General features: G+C 45.6%; 1 protein-coding gene across 1 annotated transcript in view; it reads right to left on the reverse strand.

Annotated features, from left to right (window-relative positions):
* rgs22 (regulator of G protein signaling 22) overlaps positions 1-22481 on the reverse strand; it is a 103556-nt gene that overhangs the window by 54953 nt on the left and 26122 nt on the right. The window contains exons 8-12 of the mRNA XM_078215511.1: positions 17315-17396; positions 14909-15629; positions 9388-9549; positions 8817-8913; positions 130-257 (exon numbers count right to left, since the gene is read on the reverse strand). Of these exons, the coding sequence (XP_078071637.1) occupies positions 130-257; positions 8817-8913; positions 9388-9549; positions 14909-15629; positions 17315-17396 (1190 nt within the window). The remainder of the gene's footprint in view (positions 1-129; positions 258-8816; positions 8914-9387; positions 9550-14908; positions 15630-17314; positions 17397-22481) is intronic.

Raw genomic sequence — 22481 nt, forward strand, 5'->3', positions numbered from 1 at the left:
GTTTCCTCCCTCCTGAACAGGCGCCAGAGTGTGGCAACTGGGGGATTTTCACAGTAACTTCAGTGCAGTGTTAATGTGAGCCGACTTGTGACACTAATAAAAAAATAAACTAAATAAATATGATCTTACTTTTTAGATTCTTGTTTGCGCAGAGTAGTTTTACACACTGTCCCCGTGCAATATCTCTTTGGTGACCGTTTATTTTGTGGAACTTTCCTTTGGCGATGGCGCGGTTTGCAAGTATTCTTTGGCTGTTTCTGTTAATGAATAGTAATAGAGATTAATATAAATCTAATTTGAAGACACTACTACTATATTATACAAACTCAGGCTCTACCAAATGGGTTTCATCGGCTCTCACCTTCAGTCGACTCTGTGTTTCATTTTCTTTCTCTCTCTCCAGTTTCTCGTACTTATTTTATTCCTATCATAAATGTAATATTGTCCTTGGATTGTCTTCCTGTCCATTGTGCTGTCATAGTGAATGGGAATAACATCATTCACTAGCAGAGTAGTATGAAGTTTTACTGGGTAGGTTCACTGGCACGCAAAGTGGCATGACTTGTGGTGTAATAACATTACAAAGCTGATATGAGTACTGTAAACGCCAGGAAATTTCAGTGTAGGAGACACTCTTCATCGGAGCACTCGAGGATAACAAGGCAAGAGTGCAAAGATTCTAGTGGTGTCCCACAGAGGTTTCGGTTGGGGCCTCAACTATGTATGTATTTATTAATGACTTAGATGAGGGGATAGACAGTCATATATTCAAGTTTGCTGGTGACACAAAAGTAGGCAGCATTTTAAGCAGCATAAATGAAAGCATAAAATTACAGAGACTGTGGCAATGTGGGTTCACACTACCCCTGTATCTCAATGTCTTGGACTGTCTGTGGGATTGGCACAAGGAGTTAAAACAGCTTTCAGTTCTGCTACATAAGGATGCTTTGTGAACCTGGCCGAAGGCAAGGTTTAGAAGTTGACAGGTCACTCACCCATGTCTTGAGGGTCTGGGACATGTTGTTTGGTCACAGTAATAAAGTTATTGAAGAGCTCAAGTGGAAAAATAACCATGGTAACAGAATCACTGGGAGAGATTAAGGGCACCAATGTATTTTCTTAGCTCTATGTTGTGTACCTGACGTCTGCATTGTGTGTCTTTAGATGTATGAGGGTTTATCGCTATGTAAAATATCAAATGCATGTTATAAGAACATACGAAATAGGGACAGGAGTCAGCAATATGGTCCCTCTAGCTTGATCTGCCATTCACTAAAGATTATGACTGCCCTGGTCCTGGCATCAGCTCCACTTACCTGTTTCCCATAACTCTTTGGCCTCCCTATGGTTTAAAGTTCTGTCTATCTCAGCCTTGAATATATTCAACAACTCAGTCTCCACAGCCAGCGCTCATATAAGTACTTGGAGTAAACTATTGTGAGCTGTAGACATGCTGTTGTAGTGAATAGTGAATTCAATAATAATAACTTCACCAGAGCAGCCCAGGCAAGAGATTGGCTCTTGGCCTTTCCTTGCAGTCACTTTGCACGTTGCCCACTTTTTTTTTTTACTTGTTCATGGGATGTGAATTGCCCATCCCTGAGGGCATTTAAGAGTCAGCCATATTGTTGTAGGTCTCGACTAGTAATCCAGAGACCCAAGGTAATACTCTGGGGACCTGTATTCGAATCCCGTCATGGCAAATGATGACATTTGAATTCAATAAAATTCTGGAATTAAAAGTCTACTGATGACCATGAAACCATTGTCGATTGTCATAAAACCCCATCTGGTTCACTCAGGTCCCATTAGGGAGAGACATCTGCTGTCCTTACCTGATCTGGCCTACAAGGTAAGTGGAAAAGTGAATCGTGTGGAGGGCGTAGAAGGTCTGCAGAGAGATTTGGACAGGCTGAGTGAGTGGGCGAGGATCTGGCAGATGGAGTATAACGTTGACAAATGCGAGGTTATTCACTTTGGAGGAAATAATAGCAAATTGGATTATTATCTAAATGGAAAAAAATTACAACATGCTACTGTGCAAAGGAACCTGGGGGTCCTTGTGCATGAGACGCAAAAACCCAGTCTGCAGGTGCAACAGGTGATCAAGAAGGCAAATGGGATGTTGGCCTATATTGCAAGGGGATAGAATATAAAAGCAGAGATGTCTTGCTGCATCTGTACAGGGCATTGGTGAGGCCGCAGCTGGAATACTGTGTGCAGTATTGGTCCCCTTATTTGCGGAAGGATATATTGGCCTTGGAGGGAGTGCAGAGAAGGTTCACCAGGTTGATACCAGAGATGAGGGGTGTTGATTATGAGGAGAGACTGAGCAGATTGGGTTTGTACTCGTTGGAATTTAGAAGGCTGAGGGGGGATCTTATAGAGACCTATAAGATAATGAAGGGGCTGGATAGGGTAGAGGTGGAGAGATTCTTTCCACTTAGAAAGGAAGCTAGAACTAGAGGGCACAGCCTCAAAATAAAGGGGGGTCAGTTTAGGACAGAGTTGAGGAGGAACTTCTTCTCTCAGAGGGTGGTGAATCTCTGGAATTCTCTGCCCACTGAAGTGGTGGAGGCTACCTCGTTGAATATGTTTAAATCACGGATAGATGGATTCCTGATCGGTAAGGGAATTAGGGGTTATAGGGATCAGGCGGGTAAGTGGAACTGATCCACTTCAGATCAGCCATGATCTTATTGAATGGCGGGGCAGGCTCGAGGGGCTAGATGGCCTACTCCTGCTCCTATTTCTTATGTTCTTATGTGACTCCAGATCCACAGCAATGTGGTTGACTCTTAAATGCCTCTAAAATGGCCTAGCAAGCCAGTCAGTTCAAGGGCAGTTACGGCTGGGCAATAAATGCTGGCCCAACCAACAACACCCACAACCCATGAAAAAAACTGACAAAAGATTTTTCTAATTGCTTCAGTTAAAGTTGACCTTTTAGACCAAGTTTATGGGTGTTCAAAGGCCTGCGAGTTCAAGTACTTCCTGGTTTGGCAAGTTACACCCTCTTTTTATGCTATGTCAGGGTCAATTCAGACCTAAACATTGGGGTTTGCAGGCCAGCAGCATTGGCCCTTAGTATGCTGTTACTTCCACACAATTTAGAGTAGGAGCATTTTCTACCAATTCTACTGGAATTAAGTATGTATTTTAGAGCAAATGCAGTTCGTACAGGTGGAACTTTTCCATCTTTTGGCAAACTGTCATCTCGGGTGGGAAATGTGGAGGGGATGATATTTTCTGCTCTAGAGGTTGTACTCACCTGCGCACCTCCATAAGGTTCTACTCACCAGGCGCATGTTGTGGTGAACCATCGTTGGTTCACCACTGGGGTTTGTTACCATGTTACTGTTGGGCTAAGGTGTTATTACTGTGGGGGTTGTACTATGTTGTTGGGTTAGGGTGTTTACCTGTTATAAGTGTTACCATGGCACATTCCAGTGGGGTCCCGCCTCCGGTGGCAGGGTATAAGACCCCCTGCTCCGGCAGGACCCCTTCAGTCTGAACTGGTGTATTCGTGTTAGTAGTTTCATTGTTACTGTATTAAAGCCTTCAATACTAAAGCCTTGATTCCATGTGCTCATTGACGCGCATCAATTTAATACAGTAAACAGAGAGTATGGAACAGATCCTAAAACCGGATCGTCTGACACTGGACCCGCGTGCGGTCGGTGCAGCTAACACATTCGACCATTGGTGGAAGTGCTTTGAGGACTACCTGGCAGCCTCGGTAGCTATCACTACGGACAGTGATAGACTCCAGGTCCTCCACGCGAGGGTAAGCGACACGATTTACCTAGCCATTCGTGCAGCTCCCACTTACCAGGGTGCCGTCGAGCTCCTAAAGAATAGGTACATTACGCCACCCAACGAGATACATGCTCGTTACCTCCTCGCTACACGACGTCGGCAGTCGGGCGAAACCATAGAGGATTATGCCAATGAGCTCCTGCAGCTTGCCAGGGGTTGCGACTGTAAGGACGTCTCCGCCGAGCAGTATATGTACGACCTCGCCCGAGACGCGTTCGTAGCAGGGGTAGGGTCCTCGTACATCAGGCTTAAATTACTAGAAAAGGGGAAACTCAACTTGACCCAGGCAATGGGGATGGCCGTGAGGTTGGAGGCGGCGTCGAAGAGCTTGGCGCTGTACCCCGAGGACCACGTGCAGTCAACGTGGCTGGAGCAAGCTCTGCTCCCTCCTCGCCCCGCGAACCCGCGCTCTCAGATCGATTCGACGACGGCGGCAGCTCCAGGTGGCAAGCGATGCTATTTTTGCGGTGGGGCCAAGCATCCACGGCAACAGTGTCCGGCAAGAACGGCAATCTGCAGCCAGTGCGGTAAAAAAGGCCACTACGGCAAAGTCTGCAGGTCCAAACCTAAAAACGGCAGTGCAGTTTGTAACCCTCCAGAACGGAGACCATCTCTTTCGGCGTCGCAGTACCCACGAGGTCCGACCACGTGCGATCTCAGGACGGCGCCATCGTGGCAAACAGAGGAGGAGGAAGACCACCAGGTGTCGCTGCGCTTGGCGCCCTCGCCCACGTGCGATTCATGGGGGCGGCCATCATGGTCCACGACGACTAGGAGCGACCAGCAGGGGTCCTCAGCATCCACATCGGCAGCATGCAGTGACGCCCAGGGGCCAACGGTGGCGTCGATCTCTCTGGATCAGACCAGGCATTACAGACTGGAACATTCTATGATGGAGGTAAAGGTTAGTGGCAGAACTGTGAATTGTCTGTTTGACAGTGGGAGCACCGAAAGTTTCATACACCCTGAAACTGCTAAAAGGTGTGGACTCCGGGTTCTCCCTGCCAAACAGACAATTTCCATGGCATCACAGTCCCGGTCTGTACCGATCCAAGGACGATGTATGGTAACTCTTGAGGTACAGGGCACAGTTTACGAGCAATACAGGCTCCTTGTGCTACCTCACCTTTGCGCGCCAATTATCCTCGGACTAAACTTTATGGTCCACATGAAGAGTGTGATCCTACAGTACGGTGGGCCACTCCCTTCACTGGCAGTAGGGAACCAGCCGCAGCCTCCAAATTGCCCAAAGCGCCCCGCGTGCAATCTATCCATCCTGAAGATCACGACACCATCCCTTTTTAAAAATCTGGTACCTGGCTGCAAGCCCATCGCTACTAAAAGTAGGCGTTACAGCGCTGAGGACCGGATCTTTATTAGATCTGAGGTTCAGCGGCTCCTCAAGGAAGGGATCATACAGGCCAGTGCTAGTCCGTGGAGAGCGCAGGTCGTGGTAGTCAAAAGCGGGAACAAACCTCGGATGGTCATCGACTATAGTCAGACCATTAATAGATACACGCAGCTGGATGCGTATCCTCTCCCGCGCATTTCTGATATGGTCAATCAGATTGCGCAGTACCGAGTGTTTTCTACCATAGACCTTAAGTCCGCCTACCATCAACTCCCCATCCGCCCAGAGGACCGACAATATACGGCCTTTGAGGCGGATGGTCGTCTATACCAATTCCTCAGGGTTCCATTTGGTGTCACCAATGGGGTCTCGGTCTTCCAGCGTGCTATGGACCGAATGGTGGACCAGAATGGGTTGCGGGCTACCTTCCCGTACCTGGATAACGTCACCATCTGCGGCCATGACCAGCAGGACCACGACACGAATCTCCAACACTTTCTGCGCACTGCATCTCGCCTGAATCTGACCTATAACAGGGAGAAGTGCGTATTCCGTACGCGTAAGTTAGCCATCCTCGGATACGTGGTGGAAAACGGGGTCATTGGCCCTGATCCAGACCGTATGCGCCCACTCACTGAACTTCCCTTGCCCGCTAGCACGAAAGCACTGAGGAGATGCCTCGGGTTCTTTTCGTATTATGCACAGTGGGTCCCCAACTACGCGGACAAAGCTCGTCCGCTCATTAAGTCCACGACCTTCCCACTTACGCCGGAGGCCCAATTGGCCTTCAAGGTTTTGAAAAGCGACATCTCGAAAGCCACGATGCACGCGGTGGATGAATCCATCCCTTTCCAGGTGGAGAGTGATGCATCTGACTTCGCCCTAGCCGCCACACTAAACCAGGAAGGCAGGCCCGTCGCGTTTTTTTCCCGCACCCTTCAAGGCCCAGAGATTCGGCACTCAGCGGTGGAAAAGGAGGCTCAGGCCATTGTGGAGGCAGTCAGACACTGGCGCCATTACCTGGCAGGTAAGCGGTTCACCCTGATCACGGATCAACGATCCGTGGCGTTTATGTTCAGTAACACGCAGAGGGGCAAGATCAAGAACGATAAGATCTTGCGGTGGAGAATTGAGCTCTCCACCTATAATTACGATATTATGTATCGTCCAGGGAAGCTCAATGAGCCCTCGGATGCCCTCTCGCGCGGAACATGCGCCATCATGCAGGAGGACCGCTTGAAGGCTCTCCACAATGATCTGTGTCATCCTGGAGTCACCAGACTCTACCACTTCATCAAAGCCCGCAACCTGCCCTACTCGGTGGAGGATGTCAGGTCAGTAACTAGAAGCTGTCGGATTTGCGCAGAATGCAAACCACACTTTTATCGACCAGACCGGGCACATTTGGTCAAGGCCACTCGCCCTTTTGAGAGGCTGAGTGTGGATTTTAAGGGCCCCCTTCCCTCAACGGACCGGAATGTCTATTTTCTCAATATAATAGACGAATATTCCCGGTTTCCGTTTGTTTTCCCCTGTGCGGACACGTCAACTGCCACTGTCATCAAGGTTTTCAGTGAACTTTTTACCCTGTTCGGGTACCCCTGCTACATTCATAGCGACAGGGGCTCGTCGTTCATGAGCAACGACTTGAGGCAATTCCTGCTCTCATTCGGGATTGCCCCTAGTAGAACCACGAGCTACAACCCTAGGGGTAACGGACAGGTGGAAAGGGAGAATGCTACAGTCTGGAAGGCTGTCCTACTGGCACTGAAATCCAGGGGCCTTCCAGTCTCCCGTTGGCAGGAGGTCCTTCCAAATGCGCTCCATGCTATCCGCTCCCTCCTGTGTACGGCAACCAATGCTACTCCCCACGAGAGGATGTTCTCATTCCCTCGGAAGTCGTCCTCGGGGACCTCATTGCCAGCCTGGTTGACGTACCCAGGACCCGTCCTTCTGCGGCGCCATGTGAGGGCTCGCAAGTCCGACCCCTTGGTCGAACCGGTCCAACTCCTCCACGCCAACCCTCAGTATGCCTATGTGGCATATCCTGACGGGCGAGAGGACACTGTCTCCATTAGAGACCTGGCGCCCGCAGGGGACGTAGCAACCCCTGTCGCTCCTATTCCCCCAGTCACAAATCCACTACTCCTCATTACTTCCCCAGACGTGGCGCGGTCAGCACCGGGACCAGTGCATAACACTTTTACTCCCATGTACAGCTTGCCTGAGACTCGGAGATCGGCGCCACCATCATCACCACCACCACCACTACCACCAAACGTTCCAGGATCCCCTGCACCATCGCCTCACCAGGGCCGGCCGGCCCGGGAGTCCTTGAGGGGACAGCCACACGTTACTTGGAGAGAGCCACTACAAGCACCTGCTCCGTTTTCGCAACCGGTGTTGAAGAGATCGGCACCTGCTCCGGTTTCGCAACCGGTGTTGAGGAGATCGCAGCGTCGGTGCGGTCCTCCAGACCGTCTGGACTTGTGAATCCTGTGATTTTTTTTTGTTATTGTCTGTTTTCGTCCACCCCGCCACCTTTTGTTCCTAAAGGAGGGGTGAATGTGGTGAACCATCGTTGGTTCACCACTGGGGTTTGTTACCATGTTACTGTTGGGCTAGGGTGTTATTACTGTGGGGGTTGTACTATGTTGTTGGGTTAGGGTGTTTACCTGTTATAAGTGTTACCATGGCACATTCCAGTGGGGTCCCGCCTCCGGTGGCAGGGTATAAGACCCCCTGCTCCGGCAGGACCCCTTCAGTCTGAACTGGTGTATTCGTGTTAGTAGTTTCATTGTTACTGTATTAAAGCCTTCAATACTAAAGCCTTGATTCCATGTGCTCATTGACGCGCATCACATGTTGTGAGGGACCTGTCATGATTCATATTGCCGTGCCCTCATTCCGACGTGGATGGATAATTTAACATGGAGGGGACTATCAGGCATAAAGTCCTGGTATACATATTTAAATGGATGCAAATTGGGATCCTGACTTTTAAAGTCCGGATTCCCATTACGCCATTGGCGGGTGGATGGGGATAATCGATTGGGGAAATCCCACTGGCTTAAAAGCCATTTTGGGACTCCCACTCAATTCTTCATCCCCTCCGCCATTTCTTCTCCGCAAAACCAAAGTGGAAATTCTCCCACCCCTCCCCACTTATGAATTTGACTGATGGCTCAGATTCTGCACCCCCTCCACCTCCCCCCAACCAACACAAGTCAAATCTACACTACTTTTGCAACAAAATAAATCTCAACACTTCAGGCCTAACATTTGCAGAAGAATAGAAAAAAGGATTGAGAAATTGAAGAAAAAATTTGGCTGTATGTTAATGTTTGCAGCTCTATCACTTTCCTCTTGTCCACTGAAGCCAGCCTTCCTTGGCAGTGGGAACAAGGATGTCTTTGGTATTAATACCACAACCCACTCACAAGGATAGGGAAATACCCATTGGAAATAGTGAAATCCAAGGTCCATTGGAAACAGTAAAGTTGAAAAAATAATTGTATGATAAAGTTTTCAAATTAGAGCTTTTAAGAATTGCTGGATTGGTAACCAGCCTGTGATAGATACCAACCTCCTTTGGAATGCATTCTATCTTGGGAAGACTTGGCAGTATCATAGCGAATGGGCCTACATCAGGTTTGGGTCTAAGCTGACGATCTTCCCAATCTTTCAGGACAATTCCAGCTTGTCGTATGGGAAATCCTTGATTAATGCAGTACCTCGGACCCCTGAAATTGTTTGAAACAAAAAATTTTTTAAATGAAAATTTTCAAAATAATCCGGAGATGCCAGTAGTCATTTGGATGACAATTCACGTTTTAAAAAATATCTCTATTGCAATATTTGCCTGGAGATTTTTTGAGCTTGAATATCAAAACTATGCCCCAATAACTTCAACAGTATAGGCAAAATGTACAGTCAAAAGGATCTTTCAAAAGCAGATTTGGATTCACCTCAATCCTTACTGATGATCATCATCATATAATGTATTTTAAATGTTTCATTTTGCTTTGCTTTAAAGTTTGTACCTTTCAAATCTAATTCTGTTGCAATCATGGGTAAACCATTTCACAACTGGAGCACAAAGCTTCTTTAAGTTAAGTTTACAGTTAACAGATTCCGCTTCACACAATATATTGTTGAGATATAAACAGCATTAAATATGGTTTGGCTGCCTTTACCAGGCCCGTGCCTGTACTCACCAATACAAAAGCAGAGGTGCCACTATGTCCGACTGAACCTGACACAGGTTTTCCACAGTCCACTGAGAGACAAATGACAGACACAGCTTTGCACGTGTCTCTGCATTCATGCAATATTCACCACCATTAAACAAATACCGATTCCGTATCTTGTTCAGGTAGCTTTAAGCCAAAGAACAAAAAACATTCAATACTTCACACAGAACAAAGCAAAGCAACAAAAAAAATTGTAGAGCAACTTGAACAGCAGTCACTAGAATTCAAATGTCTTTTTATTAGTTATCTGTAGGGACATTGGCAGCTAACAAAGAGAATCCAAAAGTCTTCTACAGGCATAGTAACAGTAAAATGGCTGTCCGTGTATGGGTGGGGCTAATTAACATGGAGGCAGATTAATGGAATCCCTACAGTGCAAAAGGAGGCCATTCAGCCCATCAGCACCGAGTTTCCGACAGAGCATCTTATCCAGAACCTCTCCTCGTAACCCCACATATTTACCCCGCTGATCCCCCTAACCTACACATCTTGGGACACTAAGGGGAAATTTAGCATGGCCAATCCACCTAACCCACACATCTTTCGACTGTGGGAGGAAGCAGAGCACCTGGAGGAAACCCACGCAGACATTGGGAGAACGTGCACACTCCACACAGGCAGTCGCCCAAGGCTGTAATTGAACCCGGGTCCGTGTCGCTGTGAGGCAACAATGCTAACTACTGGTGTGGATGAGGTATTAAACAAAATTTTGCACCTGTCTATGCCAAGGAGGAATATGCTGCCAAAGCCATAGTGAAAGAGGAGGTAATTGAGATACTGGATCAGGTAAAAGTTGATAAAGAGATAGAGGAAAGGTTAGATGTACCTGAAGTTGTTAAGTCGCCTGGACCAATGGTATGCATCGCATCTGGTTCATTAATGTCCTTTAGGGAAGGAAACCTACTGTCCTTATCTGCTCTGGCCTACATGTAACTCCAGATACAGAGCAATGCCATTGACTCTTAACTTCTCTCTGAAATGGTTCTAGCATGCCACTTAGTTTAAGGACAATTCGGGACGTGCAACAAATGCTGGCCTTGCCAGCAATGCCCACATCCCATGAATGATGAAAAAAAAAATCCATGAAAAAGCGGAGGGACATAAGGATGAAAATGACAAAAAGGTGATATGGTGCGAGGGGTGATAATAGGACAAGTAAAGTTGAGAACATTCAGACACAGAAGATGGGGAGAGCAGGATCTGGACAGTTTGCTTCAGACTTCAGTCACACCTCATAGAGAAGTACAGGTTGAGAGTTGGGTCATAAACTTCCAACCATCCTTAGAATGCCAGAGGAATGGAGAATCTCAAATGTCTCGCCTTTGCTTTAAAAAAAGGTACAAGAATAAAGATAGCAATTGCAGGTCCGTCATTTTAACCTCAGTGGTGGGAAAGCTTTAAGAAATGCTAATCTGGTACAAAATTAACAGTCCATTGCAAAAGTATGGATCAATTAAGGTAAACCAGCACAGATTTGTTAGCACAGATTGTAGTATGGCGTAATGTCACTGCACGAGTAATACAGGGGCTCAGGCTAATTCTCAGGAGATATGGGTTCAAATCCCAGCATGGTAATTGTTGTAAAAAAACAATTGCTGGTTTACTATTGTTCTTTACCCAGTTTGGCCTATGTGTGACTGCAGACCACAGCTATGTGGTTGACTCTTAATTGCCCTCTGAAATGACCTATCAGGCTGCTCAGTCCAAGGCAATTAGGGATGGGCAACAAATGCTAGCCTTGCCAGTGAAGCCCATAGAACCATAGAAAGGTTAGAGCACAGAAGGAGGCCATTCAGCCCATCTTATCCATGCCAGCCTGAGGACACCCAGGTGCCCTTTCTAATCCTACCTTCCTGCATCTGGCTTATAGCCCTGTAGTTTATAGCACTTAAGGTGCAGAACCAGATACTTTTTAAATGAGTTTAGTGTCTCTGCCTTCACCACCAACTCAGGTAGCGAATTCCAGACTACTCGGTCATGTCCCATGAAACTATAAATGAGGAAGAAAAGGGCAAATTGTGTTTAAGTAAATTGCTTGAGGTTTTTTGACAAACTAACAAGAGGGTTGACGATGGTAATGCAGTTGATGCAGGAGTTCCAGAAAACATTTGATAAAGTGCCCTTTGATATGTGTTCCAGCAAAGCAGAGATCCGTGGAATAAAAAGCACGGTAGCAATAAAAGGCATGGTAGCATGGAAACAGATAATTATGGTGAACAGTTTTTCGGACTAAAGGAAGGTATTCAATGGGGCTTGCCAAGAGTTGGCACTGCTTTTCTTGAAATATATTAATGAATTAGACTTGGACATACATTTCACAGAGGGTAAGTGCCTGGAATACACTGCCAGAGAAGGTGGTAGAAGCAAATACAATAACAACGTTTAAGAGGCATCTTGACAGATTCATGAATAAGCAGGAATTGAGGGATATGACTGCGTAGTGGCAAAAAGTCTTTAGTTTAGAAAGGCGTCATGTGTCAGTGCAGGTTTGGTGGGCTGACGGGCCTGCTCCTGTGCTGTACTGTTCTTTGTTTTTTTGTCGTTAGGTTTGGCAGCATCTGTGAAGAGGGAACAGAGAATGGACTGTATTTCCCTCACCCTATAGCTTGGAGACTGGAGACTGGAGAGGACAGAAAAAGAGTGGGCTCTACATAGGTGGGCAGCCAATTTGTATTGATAAGGCCCCAGTTAGGAATGATTTTGTTGTATTTCTGCCATTTTGCCGGCTGGCTAAGTACTCCCTGCCGCTTGCAGAGGCCACCAACGCAATACAGGCTGCCTTATTGTGGCAGGCTATGGGGCCATTGGATTCAGACATCTGCATTCACAAAATACTGCAGTCATAGCTGAGATTGATCGAGCAATGGGGTTTTCCCTTCATCCTGATTTACCTACCAGTCTATATCCCAGCTATTTAATTAATGATGCGCAGACCAGCAAGGGTGCCGCCATGTTGAAGCGTCCTCATGGTCTGTGACCTATATCAGCAGCGCCCATCCAGTGGGACTGCCAAGGCTTCAGGGTGCCGGCCCTCCGATTGAACTGGCAGAACCAAGAACTCACCCACCATCCTGAATAGAACCACAGGCTGAGAGGCGCCCAGTTAGGATGCCAGCCCCGCTGCCAGCAACTGTGGGCTTGGAACCCCCATTTGATCCCGACATCGGGGTCCCAAAGCCTGCGGGAAAATCTTGCCCAACATTTCATCAGATCTGAGAAAATCCAGAAATGTTATAGGTTTTAAGTATTATGAAGTTGCATATATAAGATTAAAAATCTGGTGTTTGACAAATGTAAATATTGAAAAGAAATGCTAAGAAAACCCAAAAGAAATCATATAGCATTTTCTTTTTAAAAAGCATGTGACTTTGTGCTTGGGATTTTAAACTGCAGAAAGCAGGCTGCAGAAGCCAACTTTGCACATTTGTATCCAAAGCAGCAGCCAGAGTTCCAGCGGAGCAAAACAGGCTTTTGAAATTGGACCAATGAGTTTAAAAGCCACTCAAAGACACAGAACCAATTAAATTCAAATTTGAGGGTTGTTGACAGCCTCAAGCCACTCAGATTGCAGGAATATTGTGAGGTAATTCTAGGTATTTAAACCTGGACAGGGGGAAATAACGGTTGGAGTAATCTGGCCACCTCTTTAATCAGGATGTGGAGATGCCGGCGTTGGACTGAGATGGGCACAGTAAGAAGTCTCTCAACACCAGGTTTATTCGGAATCACGAGCTTTCGGAGCGCTGCTCCTTCATCAGGTGAGGTTAAGGATAAAGGTATTTGGAGAGATAGTGAAAACGCAGACCATGGCCAGGATTCTAACAGCTCACCCCACCCATCGATGGGCGGAGTAAGCGAGAGCTGAGAAATCAGGATCACGCCCGATTTCTCGGCTCTCATGATCTTACGTGAGCCGGATTTCCAGCAAGAGGCTGATTAAATGATTTAAATTTATAATAATGTTGATTTCCATGTCTTTAGTGAGCCTGGTGCTCCATCATCCGGGCTCGCTTGCCTTTATGGACTCGCCAAGAGAGGTTCTCTCCAGTGAGGAAAACACCTGCCCCCTGTGAACCGGAGGTCATTGAGGCCGTCCGGGAAGGCCAGGGGCAAGGAGATTGTTTCAGATCAACACCACAGGTAAAAGAAAAACTGAAATATGTAAAGTAATTAAACTCAAGAAAGTGAGGTAAGGAATGTGAGTAAAACATTAAAGCAGCAGCTATGCAGTAAGCCAGGTGTGGCCTAACAGAGGCTTTGTATAGTTAAAGCTTGCTTCGAGCACCTGTGTATTCTCTTTCTCTAGTTATTTTGATTATTTTCTGTACTCTTCATTACATTTTAATGATCTATGTATCTTGACACCCAAGTCCCTTTGGGTCTGCACAGTTTCTAGCACTTCCCATATTTAGAAAGTACCCTGTTCTATCCAATTTAGGTTCCAAGTGGATTACCTCACATTTGTCTTTGAAATCTATTTGCCACAATTTTGGCCACTGCAACCAAGTGATGGGAACCCCCAACAACTGCCTCAGAGCTTCACTGAAGTGTCAGCCTAGATTCTGTGACCAGCCTTCTGACTTAAGCACCTTGACATCATTTACTCTGTTAAATGTGCTATATAAATGCAAGTTTTTGTTGTTAAAGGGTGAATACTACCGACTGAATTCAGCTGACGATTGACTCAAAGTCGAAAGCAAATGCTAATCTCTTGCACGATTAATATCACAGTTAAGACCATAAGACGTAGGAACAGAAGTAGGCCATTCGGCTCACCGAGTCTGCTCCGCCATCCAATGAGATCATGATGGATCTGATATAATCCTCAACTCCACTCATCCACCGCAACACCCACCCCCCCCTCCCCCCCGCCTCCCCCCCCACCGCCCCATTATCCCCATAACCGGGCACGGTAGCACAGTGGTTAGCACTGCTGCTTCACAGCTCCAGGGTCCCGGGTTCGATTCCCGGCTCGGGTCACTGTCTGTGTGGAGTTTGCACATTCTCCTCGTGTTTGCATGGGTTTCCTCCGGGTGCTCCGGTTTCCTCCCACAGTCCAAAGATGTGCGGGTTAGGTTGATTGGCCAGGTTAAAATTGCCCCTGAGATGCGTAGGTTAGAGGGATTAGCGGGTAAATATGTGGGGGGTAGGGCCTGGGTGGGATTGTGGTCGGTGCAGACTCGATGGGCCGAATGGCCTCCTTCTGCACTGTAGGGTTTCTATGATTTCTATGATTCTATGATAACCCATTATTCCCTTACCGATTAAAGATCTGTCTCTCTCAGCCTTGGATGTACTTAACGACCCAGCCTCTACAACTCTCTGTGGTAAAGAATTCCGCAGATTCACCATCCAGATAAATGGTGTCTTAGAAAAAAAATGTTTTTCCTTTCAATTGTGAGCAGTTTTATGGAAACAGTGACAGTGTTGGACCCCGTTTTCAAAAAGCTTATGTCTAAGTTGGTGAGACAAAGCAGTGACTAACCTTTGCTTCATTTTGCCATCCTTGATGACCTTTAATCTTTCAATATCCATCCACAGCCACCAGTATTTCTCACCAGCGGTTCCCTGGAGAAACCTCTTGAATTTTTCCACGCCTTTTCGGCTCTTGAAATTAGAACTGTGACGTGGTGTCGCAAAGCAGATGTCTCTGATATCACCTGCCTCGTTGGATGAATCAGTTTCTGTACTTTCCTCATCTTTACTGTCAGGAACAACTTCAGTCTTTACACCATCCTGGACTGCAGATGGTTGCTGTCCGTCCAGCTTGGTAGGTTGAGAAACATGAGATTTCTGTGCTGCTTCATCAGAGAGGCCAGTTTCTGCTCTTTGAGCTGTGGCTTCAACGTCAGCTGTGGCCCGCTCTTTATGCATTCTTGTTTCATCCTTGATTCTGATCTCTGTGTACGTTGATGCCTTATCATCAATTCTGACCACTTCTTTGGCTTTTTTGCTTCCCTTGGGGAAATTTTCAGCTGCGCTCTCTGACATCTCTCCGAGGAAAATGGTTTCTCGTCCCTGTAGAGGATACGCGGGGACGAATTCAAATAATTTGTCATCCACAATTATTGGCTTGGGTGCACCGGGATCACAAGTCTCTCGTGGTGGTTTGGAAGCATTTTGCTTGCGACGTTGCAGTTTGCGGGGCTCAGTTAGCATTCTTCCAGTTGTAATACTTAGCATAACTTCATTTACTATTGAAATATCTAGAGCAATTAAATATTAAGAAATGTAAATCACAGTTTATAGAAAGACACAGCACAGAAGGAGGCCGGCGGCCCATCTTGCCCTTGCCGGCTCTTGAAGGAACAATCCAATTTGCCCCACTCCTGTTTTTAATAGCTCTGTAAAATTTTCCTTTCCAGATATTCAGTCCAATTCTTTTTTTGATTATTGAATCTGCTTCCACCACCTTTTCAGGCAGTGCATTCCAGATCATAACAACTCGCTGCAGAAAGTGTTTCCTCGTATCTACTCTGGTTCTTTTGCCGAACAACTCAAATCTGTGTCCCCTGGTTACTAATCCCCCTGGTGTGGCAAACAGTTTGTCTTTATTTACTGTATCAAAACCCTTCATGATTTTGAATACCTCTCATCAAATTTCTCCATAACTTCCTCTGCTCTAAGGGGACCATTCAATGTTTCTCTCCCCATTTATAGGAAAAGGGGTAGGATTACTGGAACAAAAACAGAAAATGCTGGAAAAACTCTGCAGGTCTGACTGCGTCTGTGGAGAGAGAATAGAGCCAACATTTCAGAGCTCTGACGAAAGGTCATCCTGACTTGAAACATTGGCTCTATTCTCTCTCCACAGATGCAGTCAGACCTGCTGAGTTTTTCCAGCATTTTCTGTTTTTGTTCCAGTAATCCTACCCCTTTTCCAGCTTCCAAAGTATTTTGCCTTTATCTAAGGATTCATTGGGATATTTGACACATTCCATTTCTCTCATTGCTTCAAATTTTCTCAATATTTACCATGCATTCAGAGCCATGTTCCACTGGATAGTAAGCGTAACACAAAAAGAAATTGTGTCTAAACAGAGGAGCAAGGTTTGAAAACAATCTTGGAACTGCTTTCCATTTTTACTTTTGCTCTTTTAGTCTTCTTGCTTTTATACTAAAATATGTCAGCAACAATTAGCCCAAAAAATGCACAGTAAGGACAGTTAAGACCTTATTATTAATCATGACAAAGTTAAGGGGCCTATGAACGACATTGAGTTCTGAACCCAAGACCTGACGTAAAATTAGTTAGACAAAAGAAAGACAAGATTTCAAAATGTCAACATAGTTGTCAGCTATTACTGCATAAAAAATAATCTAAATCCTTGAAGTAATCTAAATTTTTGAAATAATCTTTTGATTATCAGCAAAAGTATAATATAGATGTGGAAAATTCAAATATACTTATTATGATTACAATTATGATTATGTTAACAAAATAATTTATCAGCAAAATTTTATTCAGCACATAATCACATTTGTGTGCATTTTGTGACAGAAATGCACACTAGTGTGACACTAATTATAAGATTAGTGATGAGATATTTAATTTCACTAGACATAGAGTAAAATGACATTGCCATATATATCACTTGGATTGCATAATATTTTGGCAATAGCACCCTTTAGGTTATGATTTAAGTTTTAAAGCAACATTGTTATAACAACAAATCAGACTAACAATGAATTGGTGGTTCACTAAATCACTTTTAGGAAAATTATGTCCCACTATTTTTAATGGTATTTATTAAATTCCATGGTACACGAGTGATTCTTCTTCATAAAAAACAGAAAACTGTAACATTAAGTGTCTTACCAGGTGTAATACTTTCTGTGGGCGTCATAGGACTTGGAGAAGTACGTGTTGATGCCCTAATACTGATCGTACCGTGATCTTCGGCAGGGATATTCATTATTGGAGCTTCTTCCGCTATTTCTGTGAACAATTCTTCAGTTTGGGTATTGGAAGCCTACGGAGGCAAATTTATTTCTTGCAATAATTAGAATAATATTCTCAAAAACAAGTTTATGGTGGTTGTACTTTGGATAAAAATGTACGTAAAGTATTCATCTGAGGAAACCGCAGTATCTCCATGGAGATATGAGCAGCTTTTTAAAAAAAATCATTTTACGGGAAATGGGTGTCGCTGGCTAGACCAAGATTTTTACTGCCCATCTCTTGTTGCCCTTGACAAAGCGGCAACTGCCTCCTTGAGCCGCTGCAATCCCTGAGGTGTAGGTGTACCCACAGTGCTGTTAGGGAGGGAATTCCGGGATTTTGATCCAGCAACAGAAGGAATGGCAATAAACTTCCAAGTCATGGGAATGAGTGACTTAGAGGGGAACTTCCAGGTGGTGGTGTTCCCAGGTAGCTGCTGCTCTTGTCCTTCTAGATGGAAGTGGTTGTGGGTTTAGAAGGTGCTGACTAATGAGTTCCTGCAGTGCATCTTTTAGATGATACATATAGCTGCCACTGTTTGCGGTGAAGGAAGATAATGTTTGTGGATGGTGTAGCAATCAAGTGTGCTGCTTTGTCCTGGATGGTGTCAAGCTACTTGTGTTGTTGTTGGAGCAGCACTCATCCTGGCAAGTGGAAAGTATTCCGTTACCCTCCTGATTTACAACTTGTAGATGGTGGACAGGCTTTGGGGAGTCACAAGGTAAGTGACTCGCCACAGAATTCCTAGCGTCTGACCTGCTCTGGTAGCCACAGTATTTATACGGCTAGTCCAGTTCAGTTTCTGGTCAATGGAAACCCCCAGGATGTTGAATGTGGGGGATTCAGTGATGGTAATGCCATTGAGTGTCAAGGGGTGACAGTTAGGTCCTCTCTTGTTGGAGGTGGTCATTGCCTGGCACTTGTGTGGCACAAATATTACTTGTCACTTGTCAGCCCAAGCCTGGAAATTATCCAGGTCTTGCTGCATTTGGACATGGACTGCTTCGGTATCTGAGGAGTTGCGAATGGTACTGAACATTGTGCGGTCATTAGTGAACATCCTACTTCTGACTTTATGATGGGAGGATGGTCATTGGTAAAGCAGCTGAAAATGGTTGAGCCGAGGATACTACCCTGAGGAACTCCTGCAGTGAAGTCCTGGAGCTGACATGCTTTTAGGATCTAAATCTTTGCTCTCTTCTTCTGAATACTGAAAATATATTTATACTCCACTCTTTACTGCAGTCCTGGGTATTGTTAGGAAAGAAAGATAGTTTTAAGTAAGTTCTATTTGTATATGGGGTTGTTAGGGTTAAGTTTTAGCTTTAAGTTTAACTTTAATTTGTCTTCTTTATTTTTGGGTTAAGAAGATAAAACCTGGGCCCTATTTTTCTTTTAGAGTGGAGACAGCTGCTTGTGTACCTGCATTTTAAATGAGGCTTTCAAACCTCTGAAGTCATTCAGGGAAGTTACTGTGCTGTACCTAGCAACAGCAGACTGGAGAGAGGGACCCACAACAACAGAACAGCAGGTTTTAGTTCAGGTGGTGATTATGCTCTGAGGTGCAGGGAGTAGTTTAAATCTCTCTAACTGGATATACTAGCTGATTGCTGAGGGAAATAAGTCTCAGAATCTCAGACAAATTACTCTGAAGTCAATGTAACAGTGGACATCAAGTGTGTTCTGGATCTCAAGGGAGATATCAAGCAGTCTGCAGTCCGCACGGAGAAGAACTGCAGGGAGCAGGTCCTAAAGGAAAAGGAGGAAGGTCCGAGGAAGACCTTTAAGTCAAGTAAAAGGAAAAGAACAGAAATCTGTTAAGTGATGCCAAGAGTACAGAGAAGAGGAAGGCTCCAAGTTTAAAGAGAGAAAGCTGCTGGAAGTAGACTTGGGAAAAAGTGAATTTGCGAGAAGCCTGAAGATCAGTGGAGACAACCAAAAGTTGGTGACTCTTGACTAAGTGAAGCAGTGTTCTGTTGGTAAAGCTGGACACCAGAGAGTGTGTGGAAAGTGAAGCTTGAAAACATGTGGCGATCCAGGGGAAAGAAACATCGGAAGGAGAGATTGAAACCTTGGAGGTGGACCATTGTTGAAGATATCCAATAGAAAGTATTGCTTGGGAGAAGATTCCAAACCAAGTACTTGAGCATTGAGATTGGAAACACTCATGTGAAAGACAAAGGTCGGAATCTTATCACCGTTCACGCCTGTGGGATTTTCCCATCCCATTGCAGTGAACGGAGATTTGGCTAGCTGCCAAATTCTCCTACCTTGCTGCAGCGGGAGCATGGCATGAACGACAGGTAAGATCACACCCAGAGTTTCAATAAGAACCAGTTGGCTCATGGTGTGATAAGTGTCTGTGGGGGAGGGGGGGGGGGTGTTGATGAAATATTCATGGAAGTTGTTTGGCATCTGCCACTTGGTTTTAGAATGTGGGGTGTCTGACCACAGTTTGGTTCACATGGACTGCATTTTTACTGAGAACATTAGAGTATAAGATGTATTTTGTAACCTGTGTTATCCTTACAAATCTGTATATATCTGTAAAGGTATAGTTGAGGGTGAAGGAGTGGTGTAAAATAGTTAATCTTCTCTTGTTTAATAGAGTTCATCAGCAGGATCTGACTATTCAGTAGCCGCTTTCCACTTTTTTCCAGACAAAAAATAAAAGTTACGATCTGTAAGGCCTAGTTCCACCCTAGGATCTGATTTGTCCAGTCGTAACATCAGCTGGGATCCTAACAGTATTGAAACTTTTCATTACTCTTCACTTCGCCATCTGGCCTCTTGCCCGACTCCTCTTGAACCATAAGTTTTTTTTTATTTATTAGTCACAAGTAGGGCTTACATTCACACTGCGATGAAGTTACTGTGAAAATCCCTTAATCGCCACACTCCACTGCCTTTTCGGGTACACTGAGAGAGCATTTTAACATGGTCAATTCACCTAACCTGCACATCTATGGACTGTGGGAGGAAACCGGAGCACCCGGAGAAAACCCATGCAGGCACAGGGAGAATGGCGCAAACTCCACACAGACAGTGACCCAAACTGGGAATCGAACCCGGGTGCTAACCACTGTGCCACCATGCTGCCCCAAAACCTATTCTTGATGTTTTTCCCTGAGTCATTAACCCTAGGGCAGACGTGAACTGCTTCATACAATGGCAATGCCATCAGTACAAGAGAAAATATAAACTTATCCAGATGGTCACAGTCTATAATATGAAAATAACCACCATAAGGATTCAATGAATGGGATGAGAATGCATTATCTATTATAGCCTCCAATATTCTCAGAGCCATTGAAGTTCCTGGACCGCAAATCTGTAGAGAGGAACTGGAGAAGCCAACTGAGAACCGGGGTGGGGACCTAGTAATGCTGGATCTCCATCACAAGGATCATCAACGTCAGATTTCTGCTGGGGATAGGTGTTTGCAGAGTAGTCATTTCCTTTGTCCCAGCTGGACTGTGGGCTGGCAGGACAATGCCATCCAGTATTAAGAAGGGCTCTAGTATGCAAGAACAGTGAAAGCTAGAGTGAGTTGTTGAAAAGGACAATGTTGGTACCCGAGCAGATGAAACATTTTACATGATCAGCCAGCATGGGCGGCACGGTGGCACAGTGGTCAGCACTGCTGCCTCACGCAAGGGACCTGGGTTCAATTCTAGCCTTGGGTGACTGTCTGTATGGAGTCTGCACATTCTCCCCATGCCTGCACGGGTTTCCTCCAGGTGTTCCGGTTCCTCCCAGGGGAGTCTGAAGAGAAATGTGAGAAAGGAGGGGGCTCAGAGTTAGCAAAGGGAGGGCCAGGGGTAGGTTTGATTTGGTGAGCAAGGAGCAGGGCAGTAAGCAACTGAACAAGTGGCTCAATCCAAATCAAAAAGAAGACCATCAGCTCCTTGAACTTATTATTGAAGGTGAGGGTTGAGACCACAGGGGAAAGGCACTCAAGAAGATGATTGCTAATGGAGAAAAAAATAACCCAGGGATTGCCTTTACTCTCCTGGATGATCCTGAAATGTGCAGTTTTAGCAGAAGAGAGTAAAGCCTGATAGGTTTCGGTGTGAGCCAGCCAGTTAAAGTACTTGCAAAGTCACAGGACAAATCTCACTGAAGTCATAATTTGTAAAGTAACACTACTGCCTTATTGCACTGCAATGCTAATGAAATGTTTCATTATTGGCAATCCTCTGAATGAAGAGTTAAACCAAATTTCTGGTGGATGTAAAATGTCTCATGGCACTAAATGAGAAAAATTATGGATATGTTCCTGATGCCTTTGTTAACATTTATCCCTTAATCACACCATTAAAATTATCTGATCACTTACCTCGATTTCTGTTGTGAGATATTGCTGAGGACAAATTGATTGCTGTGCTTCTTGCATGATAGCAAAAAGCATTAACTATGAAGTGCTATTTAATGTCCTGAAGTTTAAAAGGCTTTATATAAATGCACATTCTTCCTTTGTGCATCAGTCAAGCAGTTTTTCAATGCACCATTTAGCTCTCTGATCAAGTGGTGACCCAAGATGTGTTGACACTAGTTGAGAGATCCTTTGGTTCTAATGTGAGTCCTTGGGCAGAATCTTGTAGAAGCAATGCGGATCTCGGTTGCTGGCTCGTGAGTTGGCAAGACTTCGCTTCGCCTTTTTTTGAGAAGGCGTTCCGCATCTTGTTCCACTCAGGCACTTAGAAGGCCAGCATCAAGCCTTCCCCAAGAAATCCAGAATGCGGGGGAGGGGGGCATGTGAAAAACTGAGAAGAAACCACCTACCAAGGGCTGCCAGTCTATCCGAAGCTGACAGCACTTCTTTGCTCAGATGCACCACGAGGAAGACATTGGCTGCTGCTGGTACTACATCATCTGAGTTGTAGGGGAGAGGGTAAGGGGGGTTGGCAGCAAGGGCTGGCACTTGGCAAACACCCCCCCCCCCCCCCCCCCCCCACCACCACTCCCTGATGCTGGATCCTTTGATCAAGCATTGAGTATCTTTCAATGAGAGGCCTTGCCCCCACATCTCTCCCACTCCTCCCCCTGCCCACCCGAATCCCCCATCAGTGGAGTGGATTTCCACTCCATCTGATGAAGGAGCAGCGCTCCGAAG

This window comes from Mustelus asterias, chromosome 7 (genome assembly GCF_964213995.1).
Source record: "Mustelus asterias chromosome 7, sMusAst1.hap1.1, whole genome shotgun sequence".
Classification (NCBI taxonomy): domain Eukaryota; kingdom Metazoa; phylum Chordata; class Chondrichthyes; order Carcharhiniformes; family Triakidae; genus Mustelus; species Mustelus asterias.